Source organism: Salvia miltiorrhiza, chromosome 4 (genome assembly GCF_028751815.1).
Source record: "Salvia miltiorrhiza cultivar Shanhuang (shh) chromosome 4, IMPLAD_Smil_shh, whole genome shotgun sequence".
Classification (NCBI taxonomy): domain Eukaryota; kingdom Viridiplantae; phylum Streptophyta; class Magnoliopsida; order Lamiales; family Lamiaceae; genus Salvia; species Salvia miltiorrhiza.
In genome coordinates, this window is record NC_080390.1 from 51,108,920 (window position 1) to 51,132,817 (window position 23,898).

The 23,898-nt window shown below is 32.8% G+C and overlaps 2 protein-coding genes across 2 annotated transcripts; both read left to right on the forward strand.

Annotated features, from left to right (window-relative positions):
• The first annotated feature begins 1,924 nt into the window (after window positions 1-1,924).
• Window positions 1,925-12,983, forward strand: LOC131020359 (flavonoid 3'-monooxygenase). Its single transcript, XM_057949123.1, has 3 exons — window positions 1,925-2,504; window positions 11,254-11,700; window positions 12,168-12,983. Exons 1-3 carry the CDS (start codon window positions 2,058-2,060, stop codon window positions 12,807-12,809), a joined length of 1,536 nt encoding a protein of 511 aa, XP_057805106.1. The 5' UTR covers window positions 1,925-2,057; the 3' UTR covers window positions 12,810-12,983.
• A 1,498-nt stretch (window positions 12,984-14,481) lies between these two features.
• LOC131020361 (PLASMODESMATA CALLOSE-BINDING PROTEIN 3-like) lies at window positions 14,482-17,990 on the forward strand. The gene is made up of 4 exons (XM_057949127.1): window positions 14,482-14,696; window positions 14,804-15,043; window positions 15,268-15,301; window positions 17,711-17,990. The coding sequence occupies exons 1-4, from the start codon at window positions 14,558-14,560 to the stop codon at window positions 17,904-17,906; spliced, it is 609 nt and encodes a 202-aa protein (XP_057805110.1). The 5' UTR covers window positions 14,482-14,557; the 3' UTR covers window positions 17,907-17,990.
• The last annotated feature ends 5,908 nt before the right edge of the window (window positions 17,991-23,898 follow it).

Below are 23,898 nucleotides of genomic sequence, written 5' to 3' on the forward strand. Positions count from 1 at the left end.
AATCAAAGTTGGATTCGGCAAAATTTGTGTTCGGGTTGGACAACCGCAATTAGGTATTTATTTTTATTCTAGTATTAAATAATCATAATTAGTAGTAATAAATTATAATCAAGATTTTTATTCTTAATCATGCTATAAAGTTTAGACAACCGCAATTAGGTATTTATTTTTATTCTAATATTAAATAATCATAATTAGTAGTAATAAATTATAATCAAGATTTTTATTCTTAATCGTGCTATAAAGTTTAATAGTTCTTAGTTATTGGATGATCATTATTATACATACACAGAACCGATCACCTACCCACCGTGGGCATGCATAACGTGCCCACCATGATGTGGCAATTGTAATTATAGTAAGATCATTTTAATTAGAGTAAGATTTATTAATTATCTTTCCTAATTAAAATTGTCACATCAATGGTGGGCACGTTATGCTTGCCCACGGTGGGTAGGTGATCGGTTCTGATACACATATATATGATGATTAATATGATGATTAAAACGTAAAGGGTGTTTATTGAGTTTATAAACTCTTTGAACCAAAATAAATTCTTAAAAAACTTATAAGCTCTAAAAATAAGCTTTAATAATTTACATGATCCCGATGAAATAAATTACTCTACCTCAATTAACCTTTTTTTATAATTTTATGTATATAACAATTACTCCCTTCGTCCCGTTAATAAAGACACAAGTCTTTTGGGCACGGAGATTAAGGAGAGGTAGTTTAAGTGGTAAAGTGTTGTGGCCCACTTAGATTAGTGTATTTGATTAAATATGTTTAGTAAATTTCTTTATTTTTATTTTGAGTTTCATATTGATTTATAAATTTATGAATTTCAAAATTTTTAATTAATTTAATTACATTTAATTTTTTTTCGAAATTAACTGTCTTCTTTTTTTTCACATCGCACATAAAACTCAAAATAAATCTGAAATCCCCAAAATCATACACCCAAATCAGAAATAAATCTACAAATTTGGATCCCCAAATCATACACCCAAATCATCAAGAAACAGAAATTGAAATCGCCATTTTCAAGGTCTACTTCAATTTTCTGAAAAGTAATTTTTCATCTCATCTTTGAAAAGCAATTTTCATTCTCATCCTTGAAAAGAAATCAAAATCGAAACCAGAAAAGGGAAAGGTCTTCATCAGCAATTCAATCGAAATCGAAATCGCCATTTTCCACTTTCAATTGCGGTTGCGGCTTTGCTGCGGTCGTCGTAGACGAGAGAGAGGCGACGAAGCCATGGCTGATTTTCTCTAATGAGGTCGAGAAGGAGAGCGGCGATGATGCGAGAGAAGCTGGAGGTGAGGAGAGAGGTTGGGGTTTGGGTGGAGATGGAGCTCGACTGCTTCAATGGAGTTTCTTGGCGAGTTTGAGAAATGGAAAGATGTGGTTGTGGGCTAACCATGGGAAGATGGAGCTTTACATGTTTCTTGGCGAGCTCTGGTTGGCGGCAGCAAGGGCGACGACCCTATCGAGAGTCCGATGGTGGGCTCGCCTACCGTTGTTTCGCCGGAGATTTGAGAGAGGAACCGGCGGTGCTGTTCGCCGGAGAGGGGAGAAAAAGATGAGAGGCGGACGAATTTTGTAGATTTTAGGGTTTGGTTAGTTATTTATAGTCTAATTAGTGTTAAATTAAGTAGTGTTGTTAAGCCCTAATTATTTCTCAAAATAGAAGTGTGTCTTTATTATTGGGACAGCCCAATAAGGAAAGTGTGTCTTCAATAATGGGACGGAGGGAGTATTATATATAAATATTATTCAATTATAATTTATTATTTTAATTGTATATTCTCTTAAATTTATTTTTTTATTTTTCCTCTTTAACAAAAATTCTCACTGTGATCGCGATTCGCGACAAAAAAGTAGCTAGAGTATAGGCTAATAGGCCAAGCCAAACAAAAAAAAGGGGACCGCTAGCCAGCACTAGTATTCAATTGAGCTACCACCAATTCTCTCTCACACACATCTATATACAATACAAAATTGAGGCCAAAGAGAACAAAAAACCAGAAAATCAGAATAATATATTCACGTTGGCATGCAAATGAGCAGCCTAACCCTATTAGTATGCAGTGCCGTACTAGGGTTCCTCCTCCTATACTCCATCCTGGTGCGGCGGAGGCCAGAGAAGTTGCCGCCTGGGCCGAGGCCGTGGCCGATCGTGGGGAACCTGCCGCAGCTGGGGCCCAAGCCCCACCAGTCGATGGCGGCGCTGGCGCAGGTGTACGGTCCCCTCATGCACCTCAAGATGGGATTCGTCCACGTGGTGGTGGCGGCCTCCGCCGCCGTGGCGCAGCAGTTCCTGAAGGCGCACGACGCCAACTTCTCGAGCCGGCCGCCCAACGCCGGTGCCAAGTATGTGGCCTATAACTATCAGGACCTGGTGTTCGCGCCCTACGGACCGCGGTGGCGCTTGCTCCGGAAAATCTGCGCGCTCCACCTCTTCTCCGCCAAGGCCCTTGACGACTTCCGCCATGTTAGACAGGTGAATTTGTACAAACTCACTTTTCTTCTTTGACTTCTCTAATTACTTTACCAGCACTCGTGGAGCTAAGAATTAATTTGGGTGGGGACCGCCCCGAGAATATATTTTTTTGTACATTTTGTATATTTAATGTATTTTTTATTAAAAGACGAGCATAATAGTAGTAATAAAGAACAATATTTTCATAAATTATATAGTTACAATATGTAACAAATTAGTTTCAATACATTATAATTTTTTTTGGGTATTCTTTATTTTTAAGGCATTTTTTATTAAAAAACGAGGATAATAGTAATAATAAAGAACAACATTTTCATAAATTATATAGTTTCAATATATTACAAATTAATTTCAATACATTACAAACTTCTTTTTTTGTCATTTCGTACATTTTAGCCATTTTTTTTTATTAAAAGACAAGCATAATAGCAATAATAACGAACAACATTTTCATAGATTATATAGTTTTAATAAATTACAAGCTAAAATCAATAATAATAAGAGACAAGCATAATAATAATAAAGAATTTTTTTTTGGGCATTCCATACATTTTAAGCATTTTCTATTAAAAGACAAGTATAATAGTAATAGTAATGTATAATATTTTTATAGATTATATAGTTTTAAATAACACAATTATCCTTAAATTAATTATATATGTAAGAATAAAACAAGCAAATCAAATTTTGTAAAACAAATTTCATTTATAATATAGACATATATCTATATATATTTAAAAAAAAAAAAAAACTCAAAATTTGGGAGAGGGCTTCAGCCCCCACTTGGCTCCGCCCCCTGCATACCAGACTTTACTGATTAGCTATGCCTGGTAGTAACCAGGGGGCTTAGCCCACTGGCCACCGGGTCCTCACTTAAGTGAAGTGACCCGGGTTCGATCCCTCTTGGGAGCGAATTGGAGTTTGAGGAGATATAAGGTGGATTTTGGTGAATGGAGAGATAAGGTGGTTCTTGGAGTGGATGGAGAACTAATTACTAACATCTAACATGACTTTGCCCGATCAAAAAAAAAAAAAAAAAAGCTATGCCTGGTAGTATTTAATATAGTATGACTTTCTTTCAAAAAAATAATAGTATTAGTATGGCTTAGAGGTGTTTGACTGAGTTTATAAGGTATTTAAAACAACTTATAAGTTGTTTCAACCAGCTTATAAATTCCTTCTAATTGTTTGATAAAATAATCTCCTAAAGAGCTTATAAGCTGTAAAATTAAGCTCTAAGAGCTTATAAGATCTCCTAAAAATAAGTTCCCCCAAACTTATTTTCTCATTTTTTTTATAAGCAACACTCATTTTACAAAAATTACTTAACTATGATTTTTTATTTTTATTATATATATCATTTTAATTTCATTTCTTTTTGGTTTTCTTTCTCTAACAAAAAATTTTCTTTCTAATTTATAAGCTCAAATATCCAAACACTTTGACAATTTAAAAAATCTTAAGAAACTACATCTTATAAGCTCTAATTAAGAACTTATAATTAAACTTTTTTAAAAAAGCTTAGCCAAACACTCTCTAAATCAGTTTAATGATCGGTTGTTTCCATAAATTACTCTCTCTCGATTTTTTCTTCAATCTATATATTTTTAAAATTTGTAGCCACTAACAAAAGTCATGACTATTTAGTTTTTTAAATACTACTACTTTCACAAAAGTCCAAATTAATCTTCAATGAATTAATAATTTCATTTTTGGAATATTCTTAAATCATACCTCAAACTTTAATTCCATGATTTTTTAGCCTGAATTTCAAAATATTATAAATATAATTTGTATTTATCTCGATTGTGTTCTTAATAATTTGAATCACGCTTTCAGACAATCATTGATAGTGATGTTTGTTTTCAAAGACGCATTAGTATTAAGTTGATCGACAATTTTGACGTTGATTATTAAATGAATAACAAAAATAAGTATATATTATATTATGTTTATAATATACTACTAAGTTTAAGAACAATTATTTTTCTTTTTACATGATTATTTTTCATTTTTGAAACTTGCACTACAATAAAATTGTCTAGTAGTGACACAATTTTAGTGACATCAAAAATAATTACATCACAATATCTTTAAGTGTAACAAAGTTTAGCTACACCAACACAGTATGTATATACTCTATTTACACATATAAATAAAAGTAAATTTTGTCACATAAAAATATAAGAATTTTGTGACATTCAAAACTACTACAAATTTTTTTACTACTGGAACATTTGTTGTGTGTAATTAGTGTAACAGTAGAGTGTGTAATTACTAATTAGTGTAACAGAGTGGTTATTGCTTGGAACAAAATGTTTTGAGTTGGAATCTAATGCGACAGAGTCTTTTCTTTTTTTTACTTGGGGAGTTGGGGAAGGGGAGCAGTGGGGTTTGAACCCGAGACCTCACTGTTCACACACAAAAGATCGCACCGCTTGGTGCCCTCAAGACAATGCGACAGAGTCTTTAAATTTAATTCCTGACTGATAAAAAAAAATACAAAAGACAGATACCGACAAAATAAAAAGAAAAACATGATACCGACAAAATAAAAAGAAAAACATGATATCGACACAATATATATCGTCCAATGTACCTCAGACCTATGTTGCATAGGTACGGAGGTGTGGACAGGGACGGAGCCAGGGGGGCTAGAGCCCCCTCCCAAATTTTGAGTTTTTTTTTTTTTTTTTTAATTTTAGAATATATGTAGATAGTATATGTTTATACCTATTATAAAATAATTTTATTTTATAAAAGAGTATTTGGTTATTATATTCTCTCATATATACTTAATTTAAGGATAATTTTATTTTTTAAAACTATATGATCTATGAAATATTGTTTGTTATTATTACTATTATACTTGTCTTTTAATAACAAATGCCTAATATGTATGAAATGCTAAAAAAAATTATAATGTATTGAAACTAATTTGTAATATATAGAAAATATATAATCTATGGACATGGTGTTTGTTATTATTATTATTATGCTTGCATTTTAATAAAAAATGTCTTAAATATACGGAATTTCCAAAAAAAGTTTTATGATATATTGAAACTATATAATCTATGAAAATATTGTTCGTTATTATTAGTATTATACTCGTATTTTAATTAAAAAAATACCTTAAATATACTGAATGCCAAAAAAAAAATTCTCGGGGGCCGAACCCCCGTACAGGTTCAGCCCCCCCAAACTAAATTCCTGGCTCCGTCCCTGGGTGCGGATGCGGGGGCGATACGATACGAGTACAGAGATACGAGTTTTTAAAAATTATAGGGTGCGATTCGGCAAGGACACATCTAATTATTAAAATTTTATGATATATAATGCTTATAAAATATATATATATAATTTAAATTTTCTTAAATTAATTATATGTAATTTACATTTTATTTTACTCAAAAGTTAAGCATTTTCAATTATATAAGTTAATTGAGCAACAATATAACGATTCAAATATTATTAGTCCAATATATAAGTCATAACTGAAAATAAAATTATCAAAATAACCTTGTGTAGGCCTTTTGTGCACGAGATACGTGAATTTCGCCTATGAAATTTGTGAATCCGGTTTATTTTTATAAATTGTTTTAAAAGATACGCCACGTGGCGAATCGAGTGCGAATCCGACGAGAATCTGAGAGAAACGCACCCTAAAAGAATCTGATTCGTCGTACATGCTAATTTTTGAAGAATCCATGCATCATAGTCTCAGACTAACTGAATATAGGTGCTATAAACTTAGTATAGGGTGGTAATGCATCTATTAAATTCATTGCTAAAGTAGTACTCCCTCCATCCCATGAAACATGACCAAGTTCTTTTTGATACGAGTTTTAAGAAATTGGTATTTTATGTATTAAGTGTGGTAGGTATAAAAGTGAAAATGTGAATAAAGGGTAAAAAATTTTGCCATATAAGGAAAGTGGTCAAGCTTCGTGAGACAAACCAAAAAGAAAACTTGGTCATGCTTCGTGGGACGGATAAAGTATTTAGTACTCCCTCCGTCCACGAAATGAGTACTCATATTTCCTTTTTCGTCCGTCCACGAAATGAGTACTCATATTTCCTTTTTCGTCCGTCCACGAAATGAGTACTCATTTCCCTTTTTGGCAAGTGTACCCCACACATCTCTTTAATTAATACACTCAAAAAATGGGACCCCTAAACTATTCACACTACACTCCATACATTTCTTAAAACCCGTGCCGTCCACAAATGAGTACTCATTTCGTGGACGGAGAGAGTATTTATTATAATAATTTAAAATTATTATAATATAATTATTTTTAATTAAAATTTATAACTAAAAACAATTGACTCTTAAAAAATCGCACTCCTTCCACCCTACGATAAAACTTCTTATAAGAGAGTGACAGATTTTAAGACGATGTTATTAAATGTATTGTGAGTGATAATAAAAGTGTTGTAATTAATATTGAAAGTAGTGGAAAAATAAAAAGTAAAAGTAAATGAGGTATTATAAGTGTTGTTATGCTGAGGTATAGTCCAAAAATAGAATAAGAATTTTTTTTGTGGATGATCCAAAAAGGAAAATTAGTATAGTAATCTTTCCATTTTCAAAAAATTTGCCCCAATTTTCTCATTTTCTAGTTTTATGCATGACCCCATCATCAATTTTACAATTATAACTCTTTTAAACATTACTTTTATATATGATCATATCATCAAATAACTCTTTACCAATTTTTAATGAAACTCGTGTTGTGCTGTAACACCCCAATTTTCGTAAACTTTACTATTTAAAAATTTTAGAGAACAAAAGATAGTAAAATAATAATTTCTTGATTTGTAAAGAAAATTTAAACTAATTTCAAAATCAACTTGCCAAAACTGAAGTAGTATCATAAAATAAAATGATAAACTAAAAAGTAACATGTTTCAACTTAAATTTCTATGAAAATACTAAATCTCTAGTCATTCTCGACTTCCATGGCCACTTCGACTCTGAAACTGCAAAACTGAAAAGATAAAGGGTGAGCATATTGAAAATATACTCAGTGAGGAAACATGCACATATTCACATACGCTTAAACATGCAAATAATTCACATTGTCATACACATATACTTAATTCTGAGTGTTTCTGAATTTATGATCATGTACTTGAACATGATATTCTGAATTTCTGATCATGTACTTGAACATGATATTCTGCGTTCTGATCATGTACTTGAACATGATATTCTGCGTTTCTGACCATGTACTTGAACATGATATTCTGCGTTCTGATCATGTACTTGAACATGATATTTTGCGTTTCTGATCATGTACTTGAACATGATATTCTGCGTTTCTGATCATGTACTTGAACATGATATTCTGAACATGTATTTAGACATGTATCTGAGCAAGTATAAACAAACATGAACTAAAAGCACATTCAAACATACATGAATATAACAACAAGCATATAATCCCTCACCTTAAAGTCGAAGGCAATTAACTAAAATCCGGAATGAAGGTCTTAATAGCGTCGCACCAGAAGAATTCGTCAAAATCGCAGCTGAACAGACCAGTCAGCTTCAAGCCTTCGTTTGAAGTCTCAAACGTCCTCAAATCGTATTTTTCCCAGAAATACGACTTCTTCGTCTTCGAGAGAGCTTTCCGTGGCCGCCTGTTTCGCTTGAATCGGAGTTCTGTGGAGGAAGTTATGGCCGTTCTCCCGAAACTGCCAGAACTTGATTTCCTGCGAAAATCTGACTCCAGCTCAGATCTTCTGCCTACACGTTTCTGGCCCTCTCTGCTCTCTCTAAAACCCTAATTAATTAGTGTGTCCGTCTCTTTTAGGGTTTGAAAATAGATCCCATATTTATACTAGTTTTTAAAGAGTTCTAGTTCTAATAGGAAACAAAAATAATACTAATAATAATAATAATAGTCTAGATAAAATTAATGGTGCATATCTATATGTATCATGTAATTATTTAAAAAAAAATAAACTATACAAGAAAATACTATTAATTAAACTTATAAAATAAATCTAAATTATCGGGGTGTTACAACCTACCCCACTTAAAATAATTTCGTCCTCGAAATTCTAGTCACGATTCTTGAGCCATATAATCTAGTTCTATGGTGAGGTAACTTCATCCTTCGCACGTGTTCCACGAACCCGTAGTCGCTACTCTATGTATAGCAGTCGTACACCGATTGCAGCCTCCTAATCCTTTCGTATCTCTCGCATTGTACACGCAAGAATTCACAACGTTCACTTAATCTTTCATATTCTTCGCGCAATTTCTCAATTCGTGCTTGTAGGGTAAATTGAGCTCTAGTGGGAGTTTGACGTGTCCGTGCCATCTAACAATTTCACAATTTCAACTATTTCTAACGAAGCTAAACATAATAGTACTAGAACATAAAGGCATCATAAAAAAAAGTCATGTAAAACATCATATCTGCCATATACTTAAACAATTAAAACACATACCTTGGAGTCGATGCAGCACATGAGTTTTGAATGACTAGGCTTATTTAACCCTTTAAGCTTACTTAAACCTTTTTAAAAGCAAAACAATTTTTTTTAAAGCACGAGTCTACAGGAACGTAGACCCGCTCTGATACCACTATGTAACACCCCAATTTTCGTAAACTTTACTATTTAAAAATTTTAGAGAACAAAAGATAGTAAAATAATAATTTCTTGATTTGTAAAGAAAATTTAAACTAATTTCAAAATCAACTTGCCAAAACTGAAGTAGTATCATAAAATAAAATGATAAACTAAAAAGTAACATGTTTCAACTTAAATTTCTATGAAAATACTAAATCTCTAGTCATTCTCGACTTCCATGGCCACTTCGACTCTGAAACTGCAAAACTGAAAAGATAAAGGGTGAGCATATTGAAAATATACTCAGTGAGGAAACATGCACATATTCACATACGCTTAAACATGCAAATAATTCACATTGTCATACACATATACTTAATTCTGAGTGTTTCTGAATTTATGATCATGTACTTGAACATGATATTCTGAATTTCTGATCATGTACTTGAACATGATATTCTGCGTTCTGATCATGTACTTGAACATGATATTCTGCGTTTCTGACCATGTACTTGAACATGATATTCTGCGTTCTGATCATGTACTTGAACATGATATTTTGCGTTTCTGATCATGTACTTGAACATGATATTCTGCGTTTCTGATCATGTACTTGAACATGATATTCTGAACATGTATTTAGACATGTATCTGAGCAAGTATAAACAAACATGAACTAAAAGCACATTCAAACATACATGAATATAACAACAAGCATATAATCTCTCACCTTAAAGTCGAAGGCAATTAACTAAAATCCGGAATGAAGGTCTTAATAGCGTCGCACCAGAAGAATTCGTCAAAATCGCAGCTGAACAGACCATTCAGCTTCAAGCCTTCGTTTGAAGTCTCAAACGTCCTCAAATCGTATTTTTCCCAGAAATACGACTTCTTCGTCTTCGAGAGAGCTTTCCGTGGCCGCCTGTTTCGCTTGAATCGGAGTTCTGTGGAGGAAGTTATGGCCGTTCTCCCGAAACTGCCAGAACTTGATTTCCTGCGAAAATCTGACTCCAGCTCAGATCTTCTGCCTACACGTTTCTGGCCCTCTCTGCTCTCTCTAAAACCCTAATTAATTAGTGTGTCCGTCTCTTTTAGGGTTTGAAAATAGATCCCATATTTATACTAGTTTTTAAAGAGTTCTAGTTCTAATAGGAAACAAAAATAATACTAATAATAATAATAATAGTCTAGATAAAATTAATGGTGCATATCTATATGTATCATGTAATTATTTAAAAAAAAATAAACTATACAAGAAAATACTATTAATTAAACTTATAAAATAAATCTAAATTATCGGGGTGTTACATGTGCTCGTTGGGACAAACTTTTGAGAGCAGGACGAAGTAAATTTTAATTATACATTACTAGTATATTAGTAATTAATAGTGAAACCTTGTCATTATCTAATTGCAACTTACCACACAATTAGATAATGAGAAGGTTTCACTATTAATTACTGGTAATATATAATTAAAATTTAATTATTTTACATTAGTGTCTAAATTTAAATCTTGATTATAATTTAGTTAAACTATAATTATCAAATGTGGTCTATTGACTATTATTACTAGGGCTGTCGATTGGTTCGGGTTCGGTTACCCGTACCTGAATTTTCGGTTACCCGAATCCGAAATTGCTATATTTCACTAACCGTTCCCGAACCATTTTAGAAGTTCGGTTACCCAACAACCGCTTCGGTTACCCAATTCAGTTATTTGGGTATCCGAAATACTCATTTAAAAATTAAAATTCAAATAATTTACTAGATAGAGAATTTGAACCCTGTTCTCCAAAAAATACATAAAGCAACTTATTCACTAAACTAAAGTTCATTCTTATACTTTAAATATATCATAATTTTATTTTAGCTAAGAATCGATTTAAAAAAACAAATTAATGAATTAATAATTAAAATGTATATATTAAATAATTTATTAAAAAAAATTCGGTTATTTCGGTTAACCCCATAACCGAAACGGGTTAACCGATACCCAAATTTTTTCTAAAAATGATACCCAAAATTGATCGGTAACCAAAAAATTCGATTATTGGATATCCAAACCCATGAATTTCGGTTCAGTTAACGGAGTATCCAAAACTCGATAACCAATTAGACAGCCCTAATTTATTACTGATACTCGTTTTTCCAATAATTAAGGAGGAAGCGGGGATTCTCTGCGGCGCCCTAGCAAGTGCAGGGCAAATGCCAGTGCGCCTGGGGCAGATGCTGAACGTGTGCGCCACGAACGCGATTTCGCGCGTGATGCTAGGGAGGCGGGTGGTCGGGCACGGCGGCGGCGGTGGAGACGAGAAGGCGGAGGAGTTCAAGGCGATGGTGGTGGAGCTAATGGTGCTCGCCGGCGTCTTCAACATCGGTGACTTCATCCCGGCGCTGGAGGGATTCGATCTGCAGGGTGTCGTCGCGAAGATGAAGAAGCTGCACAAGCGCTTCGACGATTTCTTAACCGCTATCGTCGACGAGCACAAGATCGACGGCCCCAGCAGAGGACACGTGGACTTGTTGAGCACGTTGATCTCCCTCAAGGAAGGCGACGACACTCAGGGAGGGAAGCTCACGGACACGGAGATTAAAGCATTACTTTTGGTACGTCATTAACTCTTTATTTTATTAAGTTATCATTAATTATGTTCTTAATTAGTTTAAGTTATGGTGTGTGATGTAATGTTTGAGTTAGTGTAAAGTGAAATCGATTTGAAATATGAGCTATTAAAGTTATGGGCCTTTACGGCCATCGTTTTAGGTAATATCAGCTGTCACTTTTTTTTGAGAAAACCAGCTAACACTTTTATGAGACCACAAAGTACAAAATACAAGATGTTGATTGTTGAATAAGAGTCCTTTTTCTTTATTCGATCATAGTCCTTTTTCTTTGTTTGTCCTTCCATTTATTTCATGCCCTACAATTGCCTAGAAGAGTTATATCATTAATTAATTTCTTTTTTAAGTTAATCGCATTAGTATTTATCATAATAACTTTCTTGTCTTGGCTTGCTTGATAGGATTAGTATTTTACGAAACACATTCACTTATTTGGAATAAAATTATTGTAGAATTTATTTGCTGCGGGGACAGACACTACATCCAGCACAGTGGAGTGGGTCATAGCCGAACTCATACGTCATCCTGAAATTTTGAGGCGAGCTCAACAGGAGCTCGACTCGGTGGTGGGTAGGGACCGGTTTGTGACCGAGTCGGATCTACCCGAACTCGTGTATCTGCAAGCCGTGATCAAGGAGAACTTCCGGCTCCACCCGTCGACCCCTCTGTCTCTTCCAAGAATCGCGGAGGAGAGTTGTGAGATCAATGGATACCACATACCTAAGGGGTCGACGCTTCTGGTGAATGTTTGGGCTATATCTCGTGATCCAGAACAATGGACCCAGCCACTCGAGTTTCGGCCAGACCGGTTCTTAGCGGCCGGGGAAAAGCCGAATGTTGATGTTAGAGGCAACGATTTCGAACTCATACCGTTCGGAGCGGGCCGGAGAATTTGCGCTGGTATGAGCTTGGGAATACGGATGGTCCAACTACTCACTGCAACTTTAGTCCATGCGTTTAATTTCGACTTGGCTAATGGGCTTTCGCCCCAAAACCTCAATATGGATGAAGCTTATGGGCTCACTCTGCAACGGGCCCAGCCCTTGATAGTGCATCCCAACCCCAGATTGGCCCCTCATGTTTACCATGCTTAAGTGTTTCCATGCTTTTGTGTGTGTTTTCAGTTATCTTGGCAAGTTTGCTTTCATTGTTGTAAATTTTCTTCCGTTGTAATCCTTGCTCTTGTGATTCCAGTGGAAATAACCAACTATGTACGAAAATTGCTTCTCCAGTTCTCTTTGATGCCATTAAATTATTAATTAGACGAATCAACTTTCCAATTTTTCGGATTAAAAAAAAAAAACTCATGATTAGTATTCGTTTTGAATAGACTCATTCATGTATAATATTTTATTAATATTTCATAAAGAAAAAATAATTTATACGTGTTGTAATGACACACACATTTGCTCCTTGATAAGACAATTTTGCGTTTAATCTCAGGGAACAAGACATATTAAAGTTTCTAAAAATATAAGGTCTAGCAATATTTCCGGCCCCTAGATCAATTCAGAGGTCTTTACCTTGCATGATTGAGTATTTTTATCTTAATTTAAAAGTAAAAGTTTTTAATTTCACGGTTTTCATGGGATATAAATCAAGTAAAATTAATTAATCAAATAATAGAAATAATCAAAGAATTTGGGATGTCTCAACATTATCTATTAAAGTTAATTCTCCAAAATAACCGAACGACCTTCACGGAATCTCAAGCCTTCCTAATTCGTGCATTAGATTTCATGCGAGTCTTGATGTTTGATATCTTTTTTTTTTTTTGAAAAGTCTTGATGTTTGATATTTAAACATGCATAACTTTCACTTCACTAAAAGGGTGTTTACTTTGCATGATTGAGTACTTTTATACTCAAGAGGAGAGGACTTTCCAATCTCACATACCCTTTCAATGGATATGAATAAAGCAAAACTAGCTCAAATGATATAAATAATCAAGGGCCTTGGAATATCTCAAAATTTAAATCCATCAAAGTTAACAAAAAATTAACTTTACTATATATTTTTATCTATCAAGACTAATCTCTCAAAATAAAAAATGTCCCCAAATTAAATGTTATCATACACAATTATTCCTTTCGAAAGTAGATACATCCAAATAATCAAAATGTAGCCTTTCTTTTATGATATTTCTATTCAAATAGTATAATGAAGGGGTACTTACATGTAAATACACAAATTATTAGCCAATTCATGAATTACATATGAATGTTAATTTTTACATGATAATACATTTTCTTTTAAGTTGTCACATTGAAAGTTGACGTGAGGGCCGACATGAACTTATCGTCGGATATATAACCAATACTATATGCCGTTTTTAACTAGAAAAAATGATATTGTATTGGACACTTTCTTCACAAAAATATAATATATTTACTATTTTCTTGTAAATAAATGATAATATATTTACTATTTTCTTGTAAATAAATGATGCTAATTAGATACTTAATCCAAATATTACTACATATAGTATAAAATATAGTAAGACATTTAATGAATAATCTTATGTTTTTAAGATAAATCACTTCACGAGCTTGTTCACGAGCTAACGAGCCGAGCATCGTCATGCTCAAGCTTGGCTTGCTTAGCTAAATGAACTGTTCATTAAATTATCGAACGAGCTTTTATCGAATCGAACGTCGAATAGCTCACGAGTAGCTTGACTCGTTTACAGTATCGGTAACATTCATGTAGACAAATTCAAATGTACGTATAAAGTGTACGTATTCGACACCTACATTCGTTTGCAATATTCTTTTTGCATTCAATCAATAAATTAAATTTAACATTTCTCAATATTAAATTGCCTATAGCGACCTTTTCCCAAATGAGCCTTAAAAAAGAGCGGTGGACACTCCACCACTCCACACACGTACTACCAAAATTCCATAGTTATTTTCCTTGGTATCTGATGGCTACTGCTTCTCTGCTTCTACTTCTGCTTCTCGCGGCGGCTGCTCGCTCCAGTAAGCACATAATCAGCAGCTGATCCTGAGATTATACGCGTACAAAACAAAAGCAGTTGTTTTATATGGAGTAGTAAATAATAAAAAAAAAATTAATTTTTTGGCAGGTGCGACGTGGTGCGTTTGCAAGCAGGGCGTGAGCGACGCCGTGTTGCAGAAAACTCTGGACTATGCGTGCGGATCCGGGGCGGACTGCAACCCGATCCGTCAAAGAGGGTCATGTTTCAGCCCTAACACCGTTAGGGCTCACTGCAACTACGCCGTCAACAGCTATTTCCAGAGGAACCGTCAGGCGCCGCTCGCTTGTGATTTCACCGGCACTGCTGCCGTCGTCAATTCTGACCCTAGTATAACTTTTCTCATTCCTTAAATACTATGTGCCTTTTTATTTTTATTTTTCATGGTAAAAATATCGCGATTATATGTGCATATATGTGTCTGTCAGTGTTTGTATATACTCCATTATAGTGAATTAGTTAGACAATTTCGTATGCTAGTTGGTGATTTTATTATTTATTTAATTTTATTATTATATTAAGTTTTGTTGTATGAGTTTTTCATGGTTTTTCAGGTACTGGTGGCTGTGCTTTTCCTGCTACTGCAAGGTAATACAGATTTTCTCATGCTTTTTGTTGAATAAAAATTAGTTGTGTACTTTTGATTTACGAATATAAAACAATACGATTTCATTTTCTATGTGTTTATAAGTAGAGTGAAATATAAGTATGTGTCCGTATATTTAATGTTAGAAAAAGTGTCGTGCATGGCAAAATGAGACATGTCAATGTATGAACGCCTTGACTCTCCAGTGTGGATGTCGGCGCACATCAAGCCAGTGGATGATTGGCTCTTAAATTGTGGGAATAATTTTTAAGAGCCCGCCTTAACTCTCCAGTGTGAATGTCTTAATTAACTTATCTCATCACGTGATGAGGTAATTAACACAAATTTTCATGTATGAACGTCTGCATACTGCAAAATTTTTAGTAAGTGGTTCGTATCGTGCTGACGTTTGTACATGAGAAATATTAATAGATTTTGTTAATGTACATATATATAGTAAAACCTTTTTAATTAACATAATACTTGATAAATTAATAAACTTTGTAAACTAATCAATTTATTTGGTCCCGAATTGGACCAACTGTAACAAAAGTTGTGAGGAGTTGTCGTCGTTTTCAATACTTTATTTTTTGTGATGTTGAATCATCTTTAACTTGATCACCATTAGGATCTCTAATAATACCAATCACAATGAATTGATATATGCATGAATTTATTTAATTAAAAATGAATAAATTAATTTAATTTAATATTAAAATAGTATCTCTCATTTGTTTTTACACATTATAACTTAACTTAAAATTAATAAAATACTCTATATGGATGTATTAACATCTCTCTAAATTAATAAAATTTCTAGGCCCCAAGTTTTTTAGTAATAATTTTTAGAGGTTTTAACTGCATGTCATACTAGGTATATTTACAATACACATCATCAATTTTCATCATATTTATGTGAAGAAAATACAATAACATGTGATTACATGATGATATATATATATATAGTTTGACTGATCAATTCTACTCGGGGTGAGAAAAAAGACCTAATAACCACACCAATTGACAAACAATATCGAAATCATTTTGAAAACACATAAATTTGGGTACAACCGGATGTATCGTACAACCGAGTTGACCTACATCTAAAATAGTCTTATTTATAAGATTCGGGTCAAAATACAGGTTTGGACCAGGGTGCGGATATATCAAGGTCTACGTAAAGGTAAAACCAGATTATACGGTACACCCGATTGTACCTAAGACCACCTCTTTTGAAAATATGGTTAAACGAATTTGATGACAATCGATTAAGTTTATTTTTGTAAATTCAAATTTTGAGGCTATCGGTTCAGTTTTGGTTTATATATATATATAAGAAATCCACGATTAACTGAGTTTATCGATACCATTAAGTAATTTAATTTAATTTTATTATATATATATATAAATACCTTAATAAATATTTATATAATATATATATATATATATATATATATATATTATATAAATATTTATTAAGGTATTTATTATTTATTTTTTTACTAAGACTCTTATTTTATTGGAAATATGTGCTAAAGTATTAGTACCTTTTTAATAATTTTTTGGTCTATACTTTTTATAATTGTATGTCTTAATTAAATTTATATTATAACATATGATTTTTTTTTTTCATGCTATGATTTATAGAAAAAAAAATGTAGCTTTCATGCTCTGATTTATACTATAAGTTTAATTTAATTTATATTGTGGCTGACTGTTAAAAAGTTGATTAATCTAATCGATGTCTTTGTTAATCATTATAAATTATTTTTATTTTTTATTTTCATATTTTAACGATTAATCGAGCTGGTTAAAAAATGTATGATCAAATTTTTTTATGGCACTGAACCGTAATCACCTCTACTAGCTAGCTACCATCTTTTGAAGGGCACAATGATAGTTTCTAGCCCTTTTTATGAACTTTAATTAACTTTTCTTTTCACTTCTCCCAGCCCAAGGCTAAATAATTGAAGAGGGATGTCGTCTTTATCATTAAAAGATGGTCAACAATTTGCGGCTTTTGTTTGTTGATAAACCTTTTTACACTTATGAGCAATTTAAATTTAATTAAAAGCACTTGAGGTCAAAAAGTGACGACAGAAATTTCGAGATCGGTAGCCACTTGTGAATTGTGATTGATTGCTTTCTTCCGTCTTTGTGTGTCAATTTATAAATAAAAATCATAACAAAAAAAATAAAAAATTAATTACTATCAATTAAAGGTGATCATTAAATTGGCTATAAAAAGTGGCTACTCGTTTTACGCCTTTCGGCTATTGTCTTGCATTAATTTGTCTTGTATATTCGAATAAATGGTTTACATTAATGTGTAAAGATTTTGTTTGATAATGCTTTGTAGATATTTTAAATTTATATTATAACTTCTTTAATTTGTTTTCATTTTGTACTAGTGTTACTTCAACTACAGCTCCCACAGTCACAACGCCCAATGGAGGCTCGCCTCTCGTAACAACACCTACGACTGGAGCATCAGGAGGTGCAAACAATGGTTTAGGATTCAACAATAATTTAAATGTTGGGATAATTTTAGTTCCTAAATGCATTCTCATCTACTTACTCTTGATTTTAACTATTTTCGGACTTTGATGGAATTGAGAAGCTTGTCAATTTACATCATATGGTGAAGATCACTTTTAAAATGGAGTATAAATAATATTTTATTTCTGTTTAGGGACCTATATATTTCGATATATTTTGTTGGCTTTGTTCATTTCTTGCCACCTATGCATCCTCGATCGAAAAAAGAAAAGAAGAAGAAAAAAAAGATGCATGGGCTTTCTCAATTCTTCATTTTGAATCTGTGGTACTAGTGTATGCTATCTTTCGTGTAATGATAGATGTTGGGAGCCGTGTACTATGATATGGCAAGACTAGTATTCTTAAAAATTAATGAATTGTAGTTTTCACATAGGCAACTACCGTTGAGGCTCCATTTGTTCGACGCGAATTATATCATGGAGAAAGTAATCTAATTTTAAAATATTAAATTTTATATTTGATTAAATTTTTATCAAATATGAAAAATATAAAAAATAGCAGTGCAACAATAATCACACTATCACCAAATCATCCAATTCCCTAAAGACCTAATTTGGTATAGCCACCACGCCTTAATTTTGAAAAAATAATTATCAACTAAGAAAGCAAATTAAATCGAATAAAATAACACCAGAAAATAATCAATAAAAGGTAACTCGGCTCGAATAAATCCACACTAATTCAATTCTCTGATCATCGACGCAAAGATAAATTAATCTCTGTCAACCAACCAGTTATAAGATACCGTAAACGCAACGGACGTACCCCAATTCCTACTTACTGTGTCGATAAACAGCTGGAGACGTTAGACCTGTCTATTTCCCTTATTAAAATATAACCTAGTTGGAGACGCCAGACCTAGATTTAATATTTTAATAACTTTAAGATGAAAGAACCCAGTTTAGATAGACTACCCTAGATAGTCTAGTAATAATCAGTCTATCAATTTATTCCTACTACGAACACGGTAGCTTTGTCACTAATCAGCCATATTCCAACAATTACGGATTGAAGGTGCTAATTGATTGTAATCCAATTAAACCTAAATTGGCTAGACTTAAATAAAATTAGAATTGTCTTTAAACACAATGAACAAATTGAAATCAATAGGAATCAATTTTATGCACAATTAGGTCTCACAGATATTAAATCAGTATTTCATTATTTTCGCCAAATTAATAATTTAGCTACTCATAATTAAACTAAAAGAAATCAAAGAAATAAAGATAAACATAAAACAAGAAAATAAAATGTAATTAAATGAAATAACCACTATGAAAACCAAGTAAAAATCGTCTGCCACCAGTTACTTGTCCAGCCGCAAACTTCAAAGCAAAAGCAAAGTCAACAAAGCAAAATCTTCCCCTAAGGGAAAGAACGTGTAATCTAAGAAATTGAAATAAAAACCTAACTCATTCTCTAATGTATGCGGGAGTCTCCACTTATGCTAATTAGTTGCCAATGGGAAAAGTAAAAGAATATATATATATATATATATATATATATATATATATATATATAGGGGGAAGTTCTATGGAAACACAAAGTTAAATAGAGAAAGGAGACAAGATTTGATTCGTTGATTTCATGAAATCTGATGGTTGAGATTAATTAGCAAATCTGACTGTGTATTATATATATATATCCCTAGGAAGAGGTTCTAATAAAAACCTCTGTTAAAATGAGAACTAGGAACCTAATCTTGACTTTTTAAATATTAGATCTAATGGTTAGGATTTAGTCAACAAAAGAAACTGTGCATCTATTACATTTTACTGTGCACTTAAAAAATATGCAATTTATGCAATTGAAACCAACAATGCAAAATACTCAAGCAAATCGAAATTGTGCATCTATGCAATTGAAAATGTGCATCTATGCAATCGAAATTGTGCATCTGTAGTTTAATCTCAGCCATCTATTTTATTTAAATCAATGACTTTAAATTGGTTCCTAGTTTTCATCTTAAGAGGGGTTTTTATATTAACCCTACCCTATATCCCTAAGAGCATCCACAATGGTGGTGTCTTAGAGGGGTGTCTTAGGAGTGGGCCCCACCTAAGACACACCCCTCTCCAATGCATTGTGTCTTAGGTGGGTGCTTAAATCTCAATTTCCACAAAATTCACATTTCTACACTTTTATTTTTAAATTCCAAATTTCATTAAAATTTAAATTAAACATTGCAATAAAAATAAAAATTACATAATTTAAATATTAAAAAAATTACATAATTTAAATAATTAAGATTTTAAAAGAAAAACAAAACAAAACAAAACAAAATTCCCTACCCCCACCGACTCCCCTTTTCTTCTTCTTTTTCCCCACCAACTCCCTTCCTTCCCCCTTCCCCTCCACCCCTATCTGCGTCTGTTTTCCAGCAAAACATTCAGCAAAAATTCACTCCAAGTCTTTCCTTCTCCAAAATTCCCAGGTTTTGTACTTTTTTTTTTAATCAAACCGTGCGCGTGTAGCGCACGATTTCGCCGAATTCCGGGAACGCCCCGTGTCTAGGCTTCGCCTCGGCCTCGGAACTGGCCGGGTCTCCAGCGCGGGCGGCACTCCAGCGCACCGGATCGACGCGAGCTTCGCCTCAAGCGCTGTGGATGCTCTAACAACAAACTAACGTGACTTTTAATATATGAGCCAAAGAGATTAATCTAAATTGTAGCCCAACTAATTCGTTTCTTCTTGCATCTTTCGGGCTTTTCATAAATATATCAAAATTCTCTTATCTTCTAATTTCTTTTCTTCGACTTCGTCGACATCAAACTCTTCAATTCCTGCACCAAAAAGCACCTAATTGTGTATATTAAATTCCATTCAAATACAAAATAATCCAAGAATGTGAACAACTAAAATACACACATCAGTCACAAGAATGAGACAAAATACACAAATTCTCTTGTGTACCCGGGTGTACAGTGTCATTTCGATAACATGATTGTGTCATTTCGCGACAGTGTTATTTATATAACATGATAGTGTCATTTGTAAAAGAAAATAGTGTTAGTGTTACTTCAAGATAGTGTTAGTGTTAGTGTCATTTGCACTCCGGGTGCACGATGCACACGAATGCACAGGAGTCCACCTCGACAAAATATGTCGAAATTAAATTTAAATGAAAAATGATGATGAAAACCATGACTTGGTATGTCAGCAGTCCTTGGTCATCCACATTTTCATTTCTATTATGCCACTTGGCACTTTTTAATTGGACTTCTGATTTTTTATATTTAATTTAATTATTGTGCATAAATAAACTATTAAAATTATATTAAATTCTTATTAATTATAGCTTCATAAATAGAGTCTAATTGACGAGGATTAAAAAATGCAATTCCAAGAATTTCGGAAGAGAACAGTCAAAGAAGACAGAGATTCTCAACGAACAACGTTGTTAGGCCCAGAACAGCGCTGCCCGGCCTAAATCAGTCCCGTCAAGCCTTGATCCATGCTACTCTCAACAAAACAAGCCTAAATTCACAGAGGCGACCTTATCCCGAGGAGTCCTATATGCCCGTTCAACCCTAATTCGAAGTCAAGAACAACATGAAGATATGAATATAAGGACAAAGAGTCATAGTCCGATTAGAACTCGAATATGAGTCATTTTTCTACTAGAATTCATAATTATTCGTCTATGAATATATGTAAAATCATAGTATAAAATTACCTACGACAATTGTCAACTTACTTTCAAAGTCTTACGCTAAAGCAATACAAAGTTCAACGTTTCAACGCCATTTTCGTGTTCTTGTTACTTTCTGATATAAAAGTGTTATTTTTGGGCACAACACTAATTTTACTATATTCTCACACACAAATTCCATCTCTTCCTCACAATTTCACATTCTTTTTAATTCTTTCTTCACGTATTTCTCTTTATATATATTTATGGATCCAAATCATCCTAATTATCCAAATCTAAATCTTGAAGATAATTTGAAGTTGTAAAAAAATTGGCACTGACAATAAAATATGTAATTCATATTTTTTTAGTTGTATTTTTAAGTTTCACGTATCAATTTGTACTTTGATTTATTTAATTTCAATATTGTGTTCAATTCTTATAATTTTCATTTGTTATTGAGTGAAGTATCAATTATAATGAATGACAATGTTTGATTTTAGTATGAATATAAATTTTAAAAATTAAAATACTTTAAATGAATTTTTATTTTTATTTGTATTTTTATTTTTAAATATAATAAAAAATATTATATATACTAGATAATTAAGAATAAAGTGAAAAGAAAAAATATGTAGGTTGGGTTGGTGTCACCAATGGAAGTAAAACTATATTAAGTTATGGGTTGTGTAGGTGGATGGGAGATAAATGAATATTTTATTAAAAAGTTGAGTAATGTTGGATTGGATGAGTGTCACGACTGTGGATAGTCTTATATCAATCGATGCAAAAATTATTAAAGAACTCAACACAAAAATCCTAGCTGCACTCACGAGAAGGTTAACTGTAGGATATTATTGAATCAACCTGACGAAAATTCTAGATACAAACTCAAAGCCTCAATCTCCAATAATTCGTGTAAAATCGCTCAAATCACATGACCACACAAACTCTCTAAAGCTCTCGTGTATCCACTTTCTCAACCGCTAAGAATCAAAGATAATAAATGAAGTGTGTGTGTTGGTTTAGTGGTAGAAGCTTAATGTCAACACTTCAGGTTATGGGTTCAAGTCCTCCGTCACACGACTTTTGAATTTTTCTTTATTTACTTATGTGGTGAGGACAAAATATGCATTCCTTGAAGACCAGAAGATTAAAGCCAATCCAACGGTAATAATGATATTGATAGCTTAGCAGCCCTGATTTCCCAGGATTCGAAGCTATCTTGAAGACCATCACATATCGATAAAGAAGAACTGATTTCCCATGATATAAGCCTATATTGAACGACTGAGATGCACTCTGTTGCATAAAATGCTTGAACAATTGCACGATCATTCAAACTCAAGATGAGATATTGTTAAAGAGTCAGAGGTGTATATGTTAAGCACCATATGAGATGCACTCATAACTCAGTTTAGCTCCAAACAATATGATGCACACAAATTAGAAGTGGTTTATCAAGCTCCAAACGAGATGATGCTCATAACTTAGTTTTGGTCTTTTAAGCTCCAAATGATATAATGCATAGCAATAAGCTATAGTCGTTCAAGCACCAGATGAGTGACACTTAGAGCTCAGCTCTTGTCTATCAAACTATGGACAAGATGATGTTGAAAAGTCAATTATGGTTTCCGCACGAGATGATGCATGCTCACAAGTCAGTGTTATGGTCTTACGAGCTCCTGATGAGATGCTGCTCACAAGTCAGTTCTTATCTTTCAAGCTGCAACAGATGAACTGATGCTCAAAAGTTAGTTACATTCTTTCAAACTCCAGATGGTGATACTTATAAGTAAATTTCTTTTTCTTCTTTTTCGTCAATAAAATCTTTAATTCAGCAGATACTTATAAGTAAAATGTCATATTTCAAGCTTCAGACAAAATGATGATTAGAAGTTCGACGTACAAAAGTCAAATGTGATATTTCCAACTACATATAAGATGATGTTCAAAAGTTTTATAAGGTTCAAATGAGATGATGTTCACATATAAGATGTTGTCTTAAATTTTACCTATCAATTTAAAAAAAATTATACTCCTATAAAATTGAGTGGATTTTGAAAATAGCCACTTTTATATAGTAAAAATAAATTTTACCCACTAATATAAAAACTTAAAAAAATACCCACATTTACCATTTTACCCTTACATATAAAAATTTTACAAATACCCACGAATTCACAACCAGTGAATTCACAACCAAAATTTATTTTGGTTGTGAATTCAAGCTTTAAAACTCGAATTCACAACTGAATAACAAGTATTGGTTGTGAATTCAAGTTTTAAAGTTTGAATTCACAACTATAAATAGTGTTAGTTGTGAATTCGCTTGAATTCACAACCAACATTTTTTCAAGTTGTGAATTCACAACCAATAAAACTTGAATTCACAATCAACACTATTTC

Coding starts and splice junctions, on each gene's coding strand:
- LOC131020359 (XM_057949123.1), top strand. CDS start 2,058: ATGCAAATGAGCAGCCTAACCCTATTAGTATGCAGTGCCGTACTAGGG. Junction 2,505..11,253: donor ACTTCCGCCATGTTAGACAG/GTGAATTTGTAC, acceptor CCAATAATTAAG/GAGGAAGCGGGGATTCTCTG. Junction 11,701..12,167: donor AGATTAAAGCATTACTTTTG/GTACGTCATTAA, acceptor AAATTATTGTAG/AATTTATTTGCTGCGGGGAC.
- LOC131020361 (XM_057949127.1), top strand. CDS start 14,558: ATGAGCCTTAAAAAAGAGCGGTGGACACTCCACCACTCCACACACGTA. Junction 14,697..14,803: donor CGCGGCGGCTGCTCGCTCCA/GTAAGCACATAA, acceptor ATTTTTTGGCAG/GTGCGACGTGGTGCGTTTGC. Junction 15,044..15,267: donor CGTCGTCAATTCTGACCCTA/GTATAACTTTTC, acceptor ATGGTTTTTCAG/GTACTGGTGGCTGTGCTTTT.